The sequence below is a fragment of the Aphis gossypii genome, chromosome 3 (assembly GCF_020184175.1).
Source record: "Aphis gossypii isolate Hap1 chromosome 3, ASM2018417v2, whole genome shotgun sequence".
Classification (NCBI taxonomy): Eukaryota; Metazoa; Arthropoda; class Insecta; order Hemiptera; family Aphididae; genus Aphis; species Aphis gossypii.
The window spans coordinates 19,605,074-19,625,138 of record NC_065532.1 but is presented as its reverse complement, the minus strand read 5'-3'; the positions used below and the strand labels follow the sequence as shown (position 1 = coordinate 19,625,138).

The following is a 20,065-nucleotide window of genomic DNA, read 5'->3' as shown; positions in this document are numbered from 1 at the left end:
AGAATTGCGCACAAACCCTAGGCCGAGTGCCCCCGAACACTTCCGGTAGGAATCGAATACTACAATATTGAGTTACGATTGTTATTTTCAATTTATTTCATCAACATTTTACATTATATTATATAATAACCGTATAAAATATATATTACATTATTTATCGTATTTTCAAATAATTTTGGATAAATGTTTTTAAATGTTAATGTACAGTAGGTAGCTAGGTGTATACCTACTATTTAGTGCTATTGTACTAAATTTGTGTAGGTACATTATAATTTATAGGTGGCATTACTGTATTATAGACAACATTTATGATTTCATGTTAACGTGTTAAAAAATAATTTATTCTAGCGTTGTAGGTTTGAAAAAAAAAAATGTCTACATAATCTATATAAAAAAAAAATAAATATATAACTGTACTTATAATATTTATTACCTACCTATAATACATTTTATGATATCAAAATTAAAGTAAATACGGAATAAAATGGGATTATAGGTATAATATAAATTGTTTAATATTGGTACCTTATGTTTTAATGCAATAATAAATATCTATTGCTTATACATAGCGGGCACAACATACTTATTATTAAGGAAAAATGAAATAAAAAACTAGACTGCAGAATACAGCGATTGGATGTTGAATACTTATTTTCTTCCTTCGCTTATCTCGGCTTAGTGGTTTTATAATTATTACTATGCATTTAAAGCATAGAGTATGACTAAATATTGCTAAACTAATAATCATCAAGTTAAAAAAACGACTATGATATAAGTTCTTTTCATCGTTGAACGTTATGGGTTAAAGGTTTTGAAATCGAAAAGGTCGTTATTACCGATCAAGATCGAAGTGGGCGGCTTTTAACAGTTACTGATGGAGCTCATAAACAAAAAGTCAAAAATTAATTCTATACTATAAATATAGACACTAAAAAGTCTAAAAAAAGGATTAAGTATATCAGATCAAATTTAACCCAACTTTTGCTTCATCACGACAACGCGAGACCTTATCGCAGCCATGTTACAATAGAAGCAATTGAATTGCTAAGATTTCAAGTTATTCCATATACATCCTGCAGCTCGTAAATTTGGCAGCATGTGATTTTTTTTTTTTTGTGCGTTTCCTTAGCTTAAAGAACATCTCAAGGTAAAAAATTCAATTCTGGCAAAAAAGTTAAAGATGAAACGATGCTTCAATGCTCAAACTAATTAATTTTATTTGGGCAGCATTTTTCAACTAGGTAGTAAAGTGTTGGCAAAAATGTAACACACTAACTTTATATTTAACTTTCAAGTTTTTATTCAAACGAAAATATTTTTATTGATATTTTAAAATTTTTTAATAAAAAAAAAAAATTAAATAATATCAAAAATTAAAAATGTTTATTATCGGGTTAAAAATAGTTAAAAACACTTAAAATTATACCATGTGTTTAAAATGATAATAATATAAATATTTGGTGAAAGTATAAAGTAGGTATCTAAAAAGTAAAATAAATAAAAAATATACCTTGTTATAAAATCAATAAGTCAGATTCTGAAATTAAATCGGTACAAACATCTCGTAGATTTCAGTAAGTACTACTGAACGACAAGTTTCTATAATAACCTAATGTCAAAAAAAAAAAAAATAGTAAAAAAAATCTTTAAGTAAAATTGTAATAAAGAATATTAAAATAAAATCGATGTAAGATTGGTAAATGTTTTTAAAAATAATATTATTTGTTAACATTTTAATTTTCAGAATTAACAAATATTATAAAATATATAGGTACATAGGTTGGTAATTATCATACCTGTTTTAGTATTTTAAATTAAATGGTTACCTTGAACTTTTTTTTTTTTGTTGTAAGATAAAACACTCAAGCTTCGTATTCTTTTTAATTTGTATTCTTTACGCGAAAACAAAAAAATTATACTCGTTTTTATAAGAAAATTAATTTTGTTACTTACCTACTAAATGTAAAAGAGGAAAATAACAGAAAAACCTTCTGAATAACATAATATATATAGGTAGATTGGTCATCTTATATTCTCATCAATGTTTTTAACTCTAAAATTACGTGATTATAATGAACATCATACAATATTGGAATGATAAAATATTTGTTTTGATTTCCTATAACCTGTGTGACTTGAAATGATTTTGACATTCTTTTTTAATCTGAGCTGAAAAAATAAAATCGTTGTCGTATGAGACCTTAGAATTCATAAATTTACTTAAAACAATTTTAAGTTAGAAAATTGAAGTGCAGTAAAATACGTTTAAATATTTTGTTTTAAATTATAGTAAATTTTGAGTTATAAGTAGATTGCGGATAACTATGCAATTGCATATTTTATTACTTTTTACTCTTTTGGATTTTTAACAGTTATTTTCAACAATCATAAAAATTTTAATGGTGAATTTTTTTTTGCATACTTCTTCATATTTAATGGTAATTACATATTTTTGTATACCTACTTTTACAAAATTCGAAATGTATCGTATATTAAAGCAAAAATTTAAAAAAAAATGTGTAAAATAACATTTTGTCAAGTAGAAATATAAAAAATAATTTTGTTGGCATTAAATAATAACCAGACTACGGTTTTATATGCAATCGCTTATTATTTTCTTTTTCACTTTAGTAGATTTTTTTCAGTTATCTTCACGAATCATAATAATTTGAATCTAATGGTGAAATTTAATTTGTATATTTCTGCATATTTTTATGATTTTTTCTGCAAAAAATTTTAGGTATGCAGGCATATTTCGATACATTGGAGTGAATAAATATCCGTACTCTACTCGTGAAAGTACATGCATAAAAATGTAAGAAATGTCTTTTTTGTATTTCTTATTGGGTTCACAGCCACTTATTGTCAACTTTTTCTAAAAAAATTAGTTTTACGTATTTTTCACAGTGTAAACATAAGCTGCCATCGTTTTATAAACGCACTATATACACATTAAGGGAACGTCGCTGTATCATTTCAAACAATAATAAAATGAAATATCTCGGAATTTAATGTAAAAGGCCATGAAATACAGATTTTTTGAAAAAAATCACATTATGTACTATACTTGGTGAAAGAGTAAGTTTTTAAATTCAAAATTACACATATACTTATGATCTAATTCGATGACTTATGAATGTACATGCATAACAACGTAAAAATATCAAAATTATAATAACTAACTATAATTATTATTTCCTAATAATATATTATACTTCCATTTTAAAATGAGTTTCTGTTCTAAAATGTATAATTCCTTAAGAATTAAATTCAGCTTAGGATGAATAATTCATAAATATCAAAATTCATTACGGTTATTATTTCCTTATAATACATTTCTATTTTAGGAATAAAAATAATTTGTAAACTTCAAAATGCATTACAGTTTATAAATTATTTTTTTTCCTAAGCTGAATTTAACTCTTTAGGAATTATGTAGTTTTGATGAATAATCATTTTAAAAAGGGAATGTATTATAAGAAAATAATAACCGTAATGAATTCTGATGTTTAAGAATTGTTCTGGTTCTAAGCTTAAAAATAAATCTTAAGGAATTATACATTTTAGAACAGAATTTCGTTCTAAAATGGAAGTATATTATAATAAATTAATAACCGTAATGAATTTTGATGTTAACGAATTATTTTTGTTCCTAAGCTGAATTTAACTCATAAGAAATTTGAAGAAAAATCGTTTTAAAATAGTAATGTATTATAAGGAAATAGTAATTGTAATGATTTCCGAAGTTTAAGGCTTACTTTTGTTCCTAATCTGAAAATAAATAATATTATTTTACCGTCAGAACACAAAATTAGATTGTCATTTTATAATATTGTCATAATTCTGGTGAAATCAGGTACATACTGATAAAAGACCTTGCTGAGACTAGGATATATTTTTTTGAATGATTGGTGTATTTGTATGTTAGTTTGGTAGGTAAGGGTCAAATAAATGTTACTATTTCATAAATAAAAATAAATTGTACCACTTTTTTATTTATATTTACTCTTTTTCAATTACGAATTTATGGTTAATACTAAATATCTACATTTTAAAATATATACATAATATATATCTCTAAATAGCAGATAAAATGTCAGGCATTTAAAGAGTCCATTACTTAGAGATTGAACTGTATAATATTAAACACCACTATAGTTCATCATAATACTTTTAGAACCATCAAGGTCAAACTTTTTCAGTTATACTTCAAGTATAACAGCAAGCAGGAATAACTATTTCATAATTATAGTTTTTATTTGTAATTTGATGTCAACAATAAAATAAAAATAAAACAAAATAACAATAATAATTAAAATTAATGAATGGTGTACATATAAATGTTCTTAAGACTAGAACGTGTAGATGACAGAACAATTTTTGTTTGATAAACTAATATCAATGTAAAAATATACTTTTATTATTACTTAAGCTTTGTGTTTAGAATTTAAATTGTAAATAAAAGCTTATTAAGTAGTTACGAGTATATCTAGTAAAAAAATAAAAAAATAATCAATTTTAAATTGGATATCTCAAATATTTTATAAATATAGAAAAGTTCTAAAATTTCAAAATAAGGTGTATATTAAAATGTTAATTTTAAAATACTCTGTAATGAGCATTAACCAAAGAATATTTTTAACATTAACCAACCAATATTGTTCACATTTATATGGTTATAAGAAAAAAATAAAAACTTTAATAAACTAGTACATTAAAATATTCAATGTTAAATTATTAAAATAGTTTGATTGATGCTGAAATTAGTTTTTGAAGATTGAAAGCTAGTGCACAAAAGCATTAAATATATGTTTTTAAAATTATTTAAAATTAAGTGAAGCTAAAAGTTGTTGACCAGTAGCCATGACCATTGATTTAATTTGATTTGCTTGGTTGATTTTTTGACAAGTGATTACATATGTTTGATACTCATCATGACCTATATTTGTTGAACTCTCTTCTGGTAGTATATTACAAAGATCCTCAACACACATATTATGTGACAAATATTCCAACATATCTAAATACAAAACGTACATAAGATTAAATAAAAACAATAGCATAAAATATATGTTAAATTTTTTACCATGTAAAACTTCATGATATTTAGATTGATTATCTATATCTGATTTTGATTTTTTTTCTAATAAACTTGTTGTATGTTTCCATTCAGATGTAGACTTTAAACAATCCTAAAAACAAAACCATTAAGCATTGGTAACTACTAATAAACTGAGAAATTTTACAAAAAATTATAATATATAGGTGCCCCTCATACTTACAATAGAATACTTTAAAACAGCTTGAGGGCACTTATCTATAAGTATTTCAATTGTTTTTGTTGTATTTTCAGAGGCCATGATCTCCAAACTTAATGGTGGCTTGCTCAATAAAGGGAGAACTTGTTTTATGTCTTCTTTGAAATCATTAGTTAGCCAATTAGTGTAAAACAGGCTTTGTAGTTTTATTAAATTTTCATTGTTGCTGTTATAGCATGGCAGCATTTGTATATAGCCTGGTATTTGTGAATTGTAGATATTTTTCCAGTCTCTGATATTAGTTTGTGTACAATTTTCAGAAATTGGTTTTGTGAGATCTGTTAGGTATTGTCTGAATAGAATCTAAAAGCAAATTAAAATATTTATATTATTATTGACCAGAGGAAAAAAATTATTTTACCTTGATGGCATCACAGACATATTTCTTGTTGAGATCTGGTGTTTTGTCATGTCCATAGTAACGAGAAAAATGTAATTCGAGAAATCGTTTGAAGACTTCTGTCACATTTGTAGAGTACATATGAGATCCAATGTATTTTTGAAATGCTTGAATCACTTTTCTAAGTTTCATAGATTGACCAGAAGAAATTATTTCTGCTAAGCCGTGAGCAATTAAAATTGGAGTTTCTTGCATCAATATTAGCGAAAATTCAGAAAACGAAGAATCCTGTTAACAATAATATTATTATAAGTATATAATACTTAAATTTTAATTAATTAAAATACTATACTTTATATATATATATATATTTATATAAACTACAGAAGAGGTATAAGATTATATTGGATTTAAATTTAGTACATTATCTATTTAAAACGTTTTCTTACATTGTGGATTGTAAATTAAAAAAATAACAATTAAATAATTTACCCAATAAAATGTTTGTAACATTTTCTCTGATACTATGAAATATTTATGAATTTAAAATACTAAACATAAATTATTTTTAAAGGAAATACATTCAATATATAATATTTAATATTTATATGTGATAATTCTTTTATCAAAGTACATTCCTTTTTTTTTAAAAAAAAATATTAAAGTCTTATACATATTATTATTTTATGTTTTATAATTTTTTCAAAGGAAATAAAATATAATTTAATATATTAAAACTAATTATTTATTTTGTCATTAACTCATCGTCATAAGTCATAATTTAGTTTTCACAGTGAAATAGAAATAATATAATTGGTTTAATAATTTTTTAAAAAATATGAACACTTTTATCGTTAAACATAAATTGAAAATATTTATTTTCAAACACAACAGTAAAAAATTATAAAAATTACAACTTAAAAATGTGTAAAAAAATATTTACAAAGAAATTTTTTTGAAATAATGAGTAGTTCTAAAATAGAAAAATTAATCTGTAAAAAATAAAAATTAGTATTAGATTATAAATTACTTTTTTTATAAATGTTTTTTTTTAAATATTAAAACTTTAAAATAGTAAAAATTGATTTATACATGAGCCTAGAATGTACAGATAATTTATTACTATACTTTATACAAACTGTAGATACATTATAAAGAAGATTTTTTTTTAATTTAATAAAATATTAACTAAAATTTTTAATATATTCTCCTAACTTAAAAAATTCATTATTACATAAAGATTTACAGTTGATAGAAAAGGAATAGATATACTTTAAATACATATTGCATATTATCTAATTTAAAAATAAATACAGTTCATAAATTAATAATTTTGCTTATTAAACTAAATTTAGACTTAACTCACTTGTTCTATTAATAAATTGGAATAGGCATTGCAAAATTGCACAAATGATTTATTTGAAATTTCATCTGCTTCATTATACATTTCTGAGACATCCTTAGTTTCAATGTTAGATAATGAGTATAGGAATAGCAATGCAAATGTTAAGGCACCTTTCCATTCATAACTACACAAAAAATATGAAATAAAAATTAAAGTGTTCATTGCACTAATGATTGTTATTATAAAAGATGTATTTCTATAGTTTTTCTGTGTTACCACATTAATAAATTATGAAATATTTTATAAATAAATTGTTGATAAAGTTTATAATAAATAAAAAAGATTTACATCAATATTTGAATTTGATATGATTATAATATGGAACTATAGAAATTAAATCACATAAAAAAAAGTAGGTCAGCATTGCAGTGAAGGAAGTTTGTCCATATCGTCCCTTTAGTCCTCGGACAGGATAGTGTAATTTTGCAGTATTCAATTTGAATGCAATTATTGCATTCGATAAAAAACGATTCTGAGAAAACGAAAGAATATTTTTTATTTCATTGAATAATTAAATATTATTCATTTCTAAGGTGATAAACAAAGCGTAAGAAATTGAAATTCCGTTTTTTTCGTAACTTTTTGGTGTTTTTCCTGTGACGTTAAATAACTATTGAGAAAATCAAAAAATGACCTCTCTAAAGTACCAGTTTAAGAACATTACCTTTCAGAAAAAGTGCTACACTTGTTACTTTTGAGCAAGTTTAAGAGAAGAAAAAGTGCTCACAGAAAAAAAAAGAAATAAACATCATTGTAAAACCAATACATTCCTCGCTTCACTCAGAATTTAAAAAGTATTACTTTATTTGTGATACGTTATGAATATTATGGTAGTATAAGTAGAACAATTTATTTTAAGTACCTGGCTTCTAAATTTTTTTTAATGTGTTTAATAGCATTATTTAGTGGTAGTTTTCTAATAGACTTCTCAGATAATACAAGTTCAGCAATATACAATAAATCACAACTTCTTTCAGCTATCTTAATCCCATACATAAATGTTTTTAAATCAACTTGATCAGTATGATCATGTATCCATGAATTAATATAAAATTTCAGTGCTGGAATTGTATTTACTGGGCGTTTTACCTGAAAGTAATACAATATAATTTCAATAAAAATCTTATGATATTTAATAATTTTAATAATTAAATGAAAATAGAATTATTTTCACTTACACGTTTGTACATATCTTCTAATTGTTTCATTCGAATAAATATATCCATTGGCAACAAATTAGCTTTTTCATAAAGTTGATAAGACCACTGCCATCCATCTTTTTTAAATCTTAAACATAAATGTATTAATGCTATTTAAAAAATATGTTTATACATTTATCAAACTTACAAAAAATAGTGGTCAGCTACAAGGCAGCAAAATTTTTTGAAATCATTATTTCCTAAACGAGCAGAACCACAACCATGATACATATAATTTTCTACAATATCAGATATATTTAAAGCTTCTTTCATCAAATGGATGTACTTATTTGGAGTTTTGAATCTAGAAATCCTTGCTTTGAATGTAAGAACTTTACATATACTACTAGGAGAAGGCAGCATTAACATGTAAAGTGTCCAACTATTGTTCACCCTAGCAGAAGGACAATAATAAGTCAAAATGTTAGCGTTAGAATAATAAATAGATGTATTTTTATTTATATTTACTTATTGTCTTGATTTGGATTAGCAGAAGTGAAAATAACCAATTTATTTTCTAAAAGTACCATGTCAACAATACCCAAAAATGGTTTATGACCAATTAAGGTTACACGTTCAGATAAAATATGTGACTAAAATAAAAAAAAAATTGTCAACTAATAAATTATTTAAAACAAAACTATAATATAAATAACAATTGCATATACCGGAGAAGGACTTGAAGAAGGAAACAATCTAATTGTGTATGTTTCTAAGCTAGAAGTAGTCAATACATGTAGTACTGAACGATCCATAAACATTTTAACAACAGGTGACATAAAATTATAAACAGTAATACATTGTGCTGGAGTCATCTATAATCAAATAAATTCACAGTTATACAGGGTACACTGTATAAAAGTATAATATTAAACTTCCTAAAATGCTTAATTAGTATTATATACCTCCACTTCATTTTTTTCATGTGTAACAAGAGAATGATAAACAAATGCTTCTTCTTTTAAACTTATTAAGCAGTTAACACATACTAAGTGCTTGTATGTTTCAGTGCGAAAACGAGGAAAATTCCATTCTAAAATATCAAAATAATACATAAATGACATGAATGCTCACTCTGATATTAATAGAAACTATCATTAGTACATTTATAAAATTGAATTAGTTACTTTTATTAAGTAATCAAGAGTTTCAATCAATATTTAAAGAAAATTGTAATGGAAATACTTTAGTTTTCAATAAAAAAATGTAATTGAATTGTCATGTAAAAAAAAAACAAAAAATAAATAAAACAGTAAGTATACCACTATTTTTTTTAATGGACATCAATAAATTGATAACCAACCAATGTGGAGCTAGCAGAATAATTTAAACAAGATGTCAAAGTAGAAAAAAAAATGTATTTTCTGATTTTATTTTGAGAAGAATTAATTATTAAAATTAGTTATTTATTAATTAAACTATAAAGTACATATTAAATAATATGTTATCCAAAATATTAGAAACAAAATTAAAACAATTTAAAATAAAATACATTTTAATACGTTGACTACCATATGACGTTGGCGGTCATTCAATAGGAATAATTTATATGCCAAGCATATTTTTCAATGTCTTCCAAATTTGTATACATTATATATTTTAAAAAAATTTAAAAATAAAATAAAATAAAATTTATTAAATCAAAAAAAAATTGTAATGAGCCACAGTCCTTAGACACCACAGAAAAGTTAATAATGTAAAACCAGTAATAATGGTGACCGGCGATCATGTGGTATGGTAGTAATGATAAGCTATGGGTCGCCGGTGGTCACTAACTCACAAATGTATAACATTTGAGAATTACAGATGACTGCCGACGGTCATTTGGCAGTCAACAAGTTAATCTTTGGTGTACTGTGTAATATATTAGAAATTACTTATTAAAAATAATTTCTATTTAATTTTCATTAGTTGGAATAAATGTATTAAATATGGTTATAGAAAATAACAGAACAAATTAGGAAAATGTTATGTTTATCTCTTATCGAAATTTTTTCTGAATAAAAATGTAAAATTTTATAAATATATTAAGTGTTGTGTATATATTTCACATCAATTACCTAATACTTTAGATGTTTCATGTCGCTTATATACCAAGTGTAACAGTACAGATTTTATACATTCATTTGTAACATGACATCTGCTCATATTTAATTCAAGTTGCAATAATATTTTAACTGTCCAATTGATAGGTTCACTCCAAGGCTACAAATAATAATAATAATAATAAATCATAAACAATTAGTTGAGTATTTAATATACAAAATAAATAAATAATATTTCATACATCAATAGCTTCAGTTTCATTTATCGTGATAGGTAGAGAAGCAATATTAAATGGAGCATTTTCCTCTTGTTCTACCAAAGCACTATCATCAAAACCAGGAGTCATCACCATAATTGGAAAACATTTTGGGTTAACAAGTGGCCTAAGGTAAGTATCAGTTTTTGATTTTATTAGTTTATTTAAATCAATAGGTCCAGACGAAACTTCATATTGCACAGGGTATTCTTGAGCAGTATTAGTTTTCATAGAACTATTCGTAGAACTCCAATCAGATACTTGTTTGGTATCTAAAAATTAAAAATAAAGTATGAACATTAATATTTTTAAAAGAATATATAATTATAATATATTAATTTAACGAATACCTTTAATAATCTGAAATACTTGTACTTTTCTTTCTCCAAAAGCAGTTACAATGTCTTGTTCTATTTGTAAACCACAGACATTAAACTTGAGATTCATAATCATTGGCCATGTATCGAAATCTAAGAACCGTAGTCGAGATATATCATGAGTTTTTATTACCATTCTAAAAATACTAAGTATACATTTAGATGCAATCACAATATTTCCTGTTTCCTGTAAATTATAATTATTAATAAATTTTATTAAAAAAATATTTGAAAATGTTTATAAATACAACATACAATTTGAAGTTTTTATTTTAAGTGTAATACATTCATGCATTTCTAATAAAATGGAAGATATTTTATAAGTGTTGTACATATTATTATGTTTAATTTAGACAGTTACAATTGTGAAATATTGCATATGAATTTTCTAAGTTAAAGGGTATAACTGTAAAAGGAACACAGTTAATACATTTGAATTTCACTATTTTATGAGATCACATAATATTTTAAATGTGAGAGGATTTTTATGTAACTCTAAACATTTATTTATTAATTAATATGATGTAACAGGACAATGCATGTAAATAAGCATCACAATAAGGAATTTGTTGTAAAAATCTCTATGAAAGTACCTAAGTTTATACTCTAAGCTTTGTACTGGATTTTGAATTCTGATATAAAATTATGTTATTTGAAATGTTTTAATATTTTGTTCAAAGACCACATTCTTTTTATTTTCAAACATTTGATTGATAACTAGTATATCTTGAGAAATAATAAAATAAATATTGTCACTCTTTCAACAAGTTTAGTTACCTAAAATTGTTTAGATATCATAATGGAAATAAACCATTATTTAACTCATTATTAAAAAGTTTATGATACATTGAAACATTTGAAACATAGAGAATATTTATTATTTTATATAGGTACATTTTTATTATAATATATAATTTACTTATTTTATGAAATTCTTATGTATTACCTGACAACAGGAAAATGCATTTATTGTTGTAGACTTAACAGGGATCTCAATCATATCTAATGCATTGTCTCCAATTTGTGACCCAGTTGGTGTCACACGTCCAGCTATTCTGGCTCTTAATGGTGGAGTTCCTTGACTGCATTGTTCCCAATTGCAATAAACTCTCAAATACAGTGCATCATCTCCAGACCTCTTTTGCTTTGTTTCTAGAGTAGCAATGTAATTTCCAGAAGTACAATAGGATAACTGAATTACTTGATCGACAGTAGGAATTGTATAGGTAGGCTTAGCCTCATCAGATAAATCTCGAACCTCAATGGCATGATAAGCCAATGCTATCAACAACCTAAACCATACACACAAAGTGTTTTTGCATAAATATTTGGTTATTAATTACACAAGAATTGTGTAATAGTTAATACCTATAGTACCTAATAATGTACTATTTTAGTTTCAGAAGCTTCAATAGTAATATTTACCTATTTGAAGGAGCCGATGTGAAAGCAACTGGATCAGCACAGGTATCTACTTTTTGCCCTTCGAAGTTATAGGCCGTTATAACACGAACCATTGTATAACATTTATAGTTATTATGGTATTTGGTAAACAAAATTAAAATTGTAATAAATAATAAAGCAATTATAGTATTTTGACATATTTTTCTTCTATACTTAGTAGTTCATTCTTCAATCAATTGAATCAAAAATCCAAATAAATAATAATCTTATCAATACCAGCGTTATCAGATAAGACAGGTCACCGGCAAAAAATGAGTAATATTATTCTATGATAATAATAATGGAACGATTGGGTCGAAGCCACAGTTGTAGATTTAACTAGAGGAACAGAAATGAGAATAGATTAAATATGCTATAGATATATCATATATAACCGTGGATGGTGGATCTATCTAAATTCTAAAGCCGTACTCGAAAGTCGAATCTGTAAATAGGTGATAACAACTTACTACCTACTGTAAGTAGTTGATTACATTGTAATATTTTAGTACTGTCTAACGAAAATAATAAAATTAAACATTAACATTAATCAATAATTTAGGTAGGTATTATTATGAACACGAAGATTAGAATGATTAGACAACCAACAAAAATCAATCATATAATGTCACGAATGACGAAATAACATAAATAACCCTTTGGTGAAACACGCGCGAGGTAATTATTTACAAGTACCTACACCCATTTTAAGTAATATGCTCATGTACATTATTTTGTGATTTTTTTTCATACTTTATTGAGTGCTATTTTTTAGTAACTAAAAGAATAATACCAACTGTTATTATCACAATATTATAATATATTCACAAAAATGTAAAAAAAAATATGTTTTCTACTTTTATTATTTGTATTTATAGGTACCTAATGTATAACATTTATACAAATATTACTAGGTACCTAATATTAGTAATATTAATACACATTTTACTATGGTCTATCTTGATTTGTGGCATAACCGGTATAGGTCTACGAACAATTATTAAAAAATCAAAAATGGAAAGATTGATTTATCTATCATGCGTGATAATAATATCATATTTTAATATGTTCAGTCGTTCAGAGTCCTAGTTATAACTTTTATGAGGGTAGGTAGTGGTATTGTTGGACTGACATGTTGAGTGACTATGCGAATCCACTACTTCAACTATACTTATTTAAACTTTAAATTGGTACTTATAAATCAGTAATATCTACCTAATTAACTATTAGTTCAAAATTTGATTTTTTTTAAGAGAAATTCACAGAAAAATATTTTTTTTCAGAATACAAAATTAAAATGTATTTATACAGTCTAATAACGATAAAAAAGGTAACGATTTTTTTTTTTTAATATTGTTTGAGCTTCCTAATAATTTAAAATTATATAAGTAATCAGTGAATAATAAATAATTATACATTTATAAATGTATAAATTAACAATAATTTAATTATGTTCCTACCTACTTAAATATTTCTAATAATAATGTCGTACAAATTCTAAAAAAGTAGAAACTGTCATATAAATTCATATAAATGACACTCAAAATATTTGCATAAAAATTGTTTATAATTTCGTTGTTGGGGAGGCTAGCGAAATGGACGTAGTTATATTTCTTACGTTATATTTTACTTTCATCTTGTTAAATTTATTTAATTTATTGGTATTTTTCGAAATGAAAAATGAAGTAACCCACTACTTTTATACTTAATATTATTGTATTCCGGCAAGCGTAATCCTCGAAAGTATTCCAACAAGGAAGGGTCTTATGACTCTAATTTGGGTTTCTATAATTTATTTTTATAAATCTTACAATTAATGATTATTTGTTTTTGTATCAATAAGTTCAGTTTAAACGAAAATAACGAACTGTTCAGCTTCATTTTCAGACTGAAATGTATTTTCAACTATCCGAAATTAAATTATAAGTGATTTGAAGTCTTAAAAACACTTTTCAAATATTATTCATTTATTGTATAGTGTATATTATATTTTATCAAACTGAACCGGTATTATATTCTGCAATATATTTTAATAATTTGTTCTTATTAACTTTGTCTCGAATATTTATACAGTTAAAAATAAGAGATATTCTTAAGTACTCAAAATATTAATTTAATTTGTCCTCTTGTTAAACGAACATATTGAATAATGATGTCAATGACGATTTATTTTTTACTTTTGATCAATGAATGCGAAAATAACGATATAAATTGTGATTTATGATTTAAAATGTTATCATTAGAAAATTCAATAAAAATTAAATTGAATTTATTATTTAATAGTTTAACATCCGCAAGGAGTACCGATTCAACTGATGTTATTGTGTATATATATTAACAGAGAAACGTAGTTGAATGTAAATAATATCCATTTTAACATATACCGTGTATGGTATCAATTTCGAAATTAGATCACAATTTTTATCAAAACTCTTTAATTAATTACAAGATATAGCAAACAGTATATTGGGCCATTAATGGAATTTATCGAGTAATACAGTCCAGAGAAAAAACATTTTATTATATTACTTCAAGCTATTAACGAACAACGTGGATCTTGAACTACGACCCTTTATACATTTTGATTGTACCTACATGCTACGTTGTCTGGTAATAGTGTTGATAAAACGTATTCTATCTATTTATGTATAATGAAGGTATACATAGTTTTATATTAATATTTACAAAGCAATTCGTATCTATTGGTATTGATTCGCACAAACGATCGTCGGAAACATACATACCTAGTATATGTATACCTATTATACTTATGAATTACAATTTACAATCTATATAATATTATGGAAGTATGAAAAAATTCTATTGCGTGGACTAAATCACAATTATACATATTTATTTAATGTTGTCACGTTCATTGGAAAATGTAAGATTTACCACTCCGTAAACTTGCAGTAATATGATTTTTAAATACTTTCTATATTTAAACATTTCTGTTTGTATTGCTAATTCAATTATTATGCAAAACTTATTAATACTTATTCATTAATAATAATTTCTTCAGAATACATTAGAATTAGATATTTTCATTACGATCATAAGTTTTGTTATTCGACCATGACAACTGACAAGTGACAGCCATATAATATGTATATAATTGATAATTTGCATATGTACCTGTATAGCTTATACCATAGTCCCGGTTTGAAATTAGTATTTACCCAGGTGTGTATTGCCCTAATTGAATATTTATCTAGATAAAAGCAATATTTTCAAAGTATTTACATTGGATTCTACTCGAATATAGGGTACTTGTTTGTTATCGACCCACCACCACGCAATATAAAAATGTATCAACCCGTCATCGAGTGACCGTCTATTGTACTCAGAAGTTGTATTATTGTACATACACACACACACATATATATATAGTATATTCAACATACCGTTACAAAACTTTAAAGTAAAAGGAAATAATATTATTATATTGTTTACAATTAATAGTTGCATAGTAAATAATTGATGTTTCATAATAATTTTATAAATAAACTTAACAAAATAAGACAATTTCTTTATATCTTTAACTGTTAAGATACCTATAAATGTGTCACAGTTTTTATTTGTTTTAAGTTTTAACGGTACCTATATGTTTTAAAATTAATTTTTAATAACATTTTAAAATAACTTAATAACGTTTATAAGATAGGTACACACTTGAAACTACATAAACGGTATAGTAATAACTAACAAGCCAACACATACTAGCATGATTATAATCTAATATAATAAAATAAAATTTCAAATATCACAAGAAGTATTTATCGTTTTATCAAAAACATATTACATACTAGAATTATCTACATTCTATATCTATATTAGATAAAGATAATCGCGATTCACAATACAGAAAATCTAATTTATCCTTGATCATGAATATAGAATTTTTAGATTAAACATTTGTAACTTAAGGTCACTTGGTGACTAGCAGATAATATACTATATATAAGTATCGCAGACTTTTTATTTTTATGTTTAGTAAAAAATGTTGGTACCTAAAATGTTTTACAATTATATTATTATTCAATAAAGAAAATATAACTAGTTTAGTGCATGTGCATTGTAGCGTATAGTTTATGTGGTTAACTATTATTTTTATAGGCTATAGCATTTTCAAGTAAACAATTATTTTATAAAATGAAAATGTTTTAAAAACATATTTATTACATTTTTTTTTTGTTTATTATGTTTGTGGTTTATATTTTTTACATTATTAGGCAGGTTTTTTTTTTTTTGGGTTCTGACGGTGTAAGAAAATTACATGGTTATTGCCCATTGGACACTGTTCTAGGTACTGTTGTAAATAAAAACACACATAGTGAATATTTTTTAAGCCTTTTCCAAACTGATTAAATCGTTTTCTTAAATTGCCATTATTTTAAAATATTAATTATAAATTGTCAATAATACTTTTTGATACAACATATGATTTATAAAACATAGGTAAATATTAAATAAAACCAGGAGAAATAGATCTGCTGTAATTATAAAAACTATGATATAGTAGGTTCCGATTCTGAGCAAAGGAAAAAGGTGAATTAGCATTTATTTCTGAAAATATAATTATGTTATAAATGTATACATTATATTTTCATTATTTTCTTAACTTAGTTGGTTAAATTACTTTTAGTCAAAAATATAAAAATATGTACAATAAATAGGTACTATATAGCATATATTTAAAATTTACCTAACTCATTATGTAAAGTCAATATTGATGTCAATATTATAACGATGTGATAACAAAATCGATGATTTGTAATATTTATATAATTGTATAAGAATCTAAAAATTAGTTAAAATTTAAATACTATAAATATGTCAATTGTCAATACATCATTGTATACATATAGGAAATAATAATGTACCTATAATAGGCACCTACAAGTTCCGAGACTTTAAAAATTAAATTGTTTGAATAACCATATATAACTAAAATCAATTTTGTCGAAAGCTGACGTGTTCCGTAAATAGGTAGGTATTTTCGTATCCCGCTGTTTTTTTTTTTTATATTTATTTTCAATAATTATTAATAAGAAAATCATTAGGTAGGGGTTTTCTATACTTTTGACATCATATATAATATATATATAAAATAATAAATTGTTTTATATATAAATAAAAAAAAGATTAAAACATATTAAGTTACTCATGTATCTTTTGTTGTTTAATCTCTTCTCTCGTATATTTTGTTCTTATAAGATATCTGTATAAAAAGCGTTTTATTGATTTCGCCGGATATTTGTTTATGATTATTCCATCGACTATTTATTAAACTAATTTAAACATTAACCTATACATCATATTATAAAGTATATATATATTTTTAATTAACAGTGTAGATACACCCAGTTTACTATATTTTATTTTTGGTTTTTGAATCAAAACAATTTTAACATTGTTGTCCATAATGGTAAATATAATATAATTATACATATATTATAGCAAAAAAGCAATTAAATACAATAGTAAAATAATATAATTAAAATAGATAGTTATTGGTTTTTTACAAAATATTTTTACAATTAAAATTTGTAGGTTAATTATAGTGTTAAGTTAATATATTTTTTTAAATGGTGGTTGATGCCAGTTTTGTCTAGGTGAATCTATCAATTTTTTTATTTAAATAATCGTTAACAATTTTTGTTATAATATATTTATTTTTTTTATTTTTTTATTTTAATTTTTACTTATTTTATAATCGTTTATCTAGGTTAGGTTATTGTATAAAAATTAGTTTATAATTATTGTATCTTTGAAATTTAAATTCATTACATGTGAAAATAAAAATATATTTGCATATTATGTTTTGGTGAATTATGTGTTCAGTTTTGAATGAAACGATTAACAACTGTTAGTTGTGTAAATGTAAGCATTTTTCATTGTATCGTTATTAAAATTAATAATTTACAAATTATCAGCAGGTTAATAGTCAGCGGAATTAATATGTAGAAAAGTTCGGCAAAGTCGATAGCCGACAAAATCAATATGTAAAAAAATTTGGCGGAGTTGATACGCGGCGCAATCGATACATTTCTTACAGGTAAAAAAGTCAATTCGATTCAAAATTATGACCGTATAAAATTTTATTATATTTCAATCGTATCATGCTTGTTATTTAAAAAGGTTGGCAAGTAGGTACTATTCTGCTGCACGCCTGTAGGTACAATGAGATATCAATTGTGTCACTGTAATAGGTAATAGGATCTTTTTTTTTTTACAATCTATGCTCAAGGCATAATATGCAAAATTAGAAAACGAAAAGACTATATAAATTATTGGAATTGGCATAGATTTTTTAACGTAAATGGGAAATAGGATCTTAAATTAAAATTAAATTACATACCTATTATTGTAGGTATACGAAAAACGAAGCTGAGCGGAGACGATCTGTCGGTCTATATCATCACTAAGTATATTTCATGATATGATTTTTGATAAAGCTATTAAATTTATTTATTTTACTTTTATTATTACATTAGATTGATCTATTTTTTTTAGAAAACATTACATTTATTTTATTATTAACTTTTTATTATAATATAACGTATGTATACCATTTTATAGGACCTATAATATAATTGTTATTAATTGTCGGGTTAATAATACCTTATAAATTTCTAACTAAAATATTATAATCGTTTATTTTCCAGATTTTGACGAATTTTATTTATTTTTAACTTGAAATGCTTATAAAAAAAATATTAATTAAATGTTTATAATATTTTTAATTGGGAAGTTAACATCTTTAATAGGAACCTTGTATTTAATTTCTAAACATAATTTACCCATACATAAATATTCATAAATAAAATAAAACTTGTCATGCCTTATATAATAGTTCAAAAAGGGTCAAAATGTTTTAAAAATTAGACCATCATACCTAGAAAATGATAATTGATGATAAAATGTATAAAATTAATAATTTTATGATATGATAATTTTCACATGCTATAAATTAATTTTACCATAACTTTTTGGAATTTTATAATAATTATAAACCGATTAAATAAGTTAACTTTTATTTGTGAAAACTGATGATGAATATGATATTTACATAAAAAAATGTACCTAATCAACTTTACCGATTATGTATAAAATACACTTTTAAAATAATAGGTATACCTAATACTTAACTTATGTACCTTATACTACATCTTATTATATACCTAGTATGTCTCAAATAATAATTTAAAATTTTTACATTTTATTATTGTCGTTGATTGTATGCGTGGTATATGAAAACCTAACTTTACACCTAGGGTGCACAACAGAAAACTATGAAGTGTGCGCCACAACAAAGTATGCTCTTGACAAATCTTTTCCTACGGTAACCACTGCAGAGATCGGTGTTAACAACTACTTGTTGCAGTTAAATCGTGGTCTTCCATGTTGAGTTCTATCAGTCGTTTTGCTTTTGTTGGAATTATTGTGGCGTCTTTATCTCAGAATCAAAAGTCATAAATGCTTTATTTGGCATTGAGCGTAAGCTCTTTTAAGTTGAAATGAGAAATCATTAACTGCCAGATCAAAGTCAGTCGGACTTTTTGGTTCAATTAGAACCATCCCGCAGGCTGACAACGGCGCCTTATTGGTATCAAATCCAGTCATTGAAATATTAGAGGTGAAATCCTTCGTGGGTGAACCAGAGTGAGTTTATTAATTA

At 24.4% G+C, this 20,065-nt stretch overlaps 1 protein-coding gene across 1 annotated transcript; it reads right to left on the bottom strand.

Annotated features, from left to right (window-relative positions):
* Positions 1-4,311: 4,311 nt before the first annotated feature.
* On the bottom strand, positions 4,312-12,504 carry LOC114126373 (uncharacterized). The gene is made up of 16 exons (XM_027990312.2): positions 12,367-12,504; positions 11,888-12,233; positions 10,915-11,128; positions 10,550-10,836; positions 10,323-10,467; positions 9,168-9,295; positions 8,931-9,077; positions 8,731-8,855; positions 8,411-8,656; positions 8,242-8,350; positions 7,926-8,152; positions 7,025-7,187; positions 5,680-5,946; positions 5,283-5,621; positions 5,087-5,192; positions 4,312-5,020 (listed from the first exon to the last, which is right to left on the bottom strand). Exons 1-16 carry the CDS (start codon positions 12,456-12,458, stop codon positions 4,821-4,823), a joined length of 3,141 nt encoding a protein of 1,046 aa, XP_027846113.1. The 5' UTR covers positions 12,459-12,504; the 3' UTR covers positions 4,312-4,820.
* Between the last annotated feature and the right edge of the window lie 7,561 nt (positions 12,505-20,065).

Excerpts from the sequence above, each read along its gene's own strand:
- LOC114126373 (XM_027990312.2), bottom strand. The coding sequence starts at position 12,458 with ATGGTTCGTGTTATAACGGCCTATAACTTCGAAGGGCAAAAAGTAGAT. Across the intron at positions 8,657-8,730 it reads AATCCAAATCAAGACAATAA|GGTGAACAATAGTTGGACAC; the intron begins GTAAATATAAAT and ends TCCTTCTGCTAG. Across the intron at positions 5,193-5,282 it reads CTGTTTTAAAGTATTCTATT|GATTGTTTAAAGTCTACATC; the intron begins GTAAGTATGAGG and ends TTTTGTTTTTAG.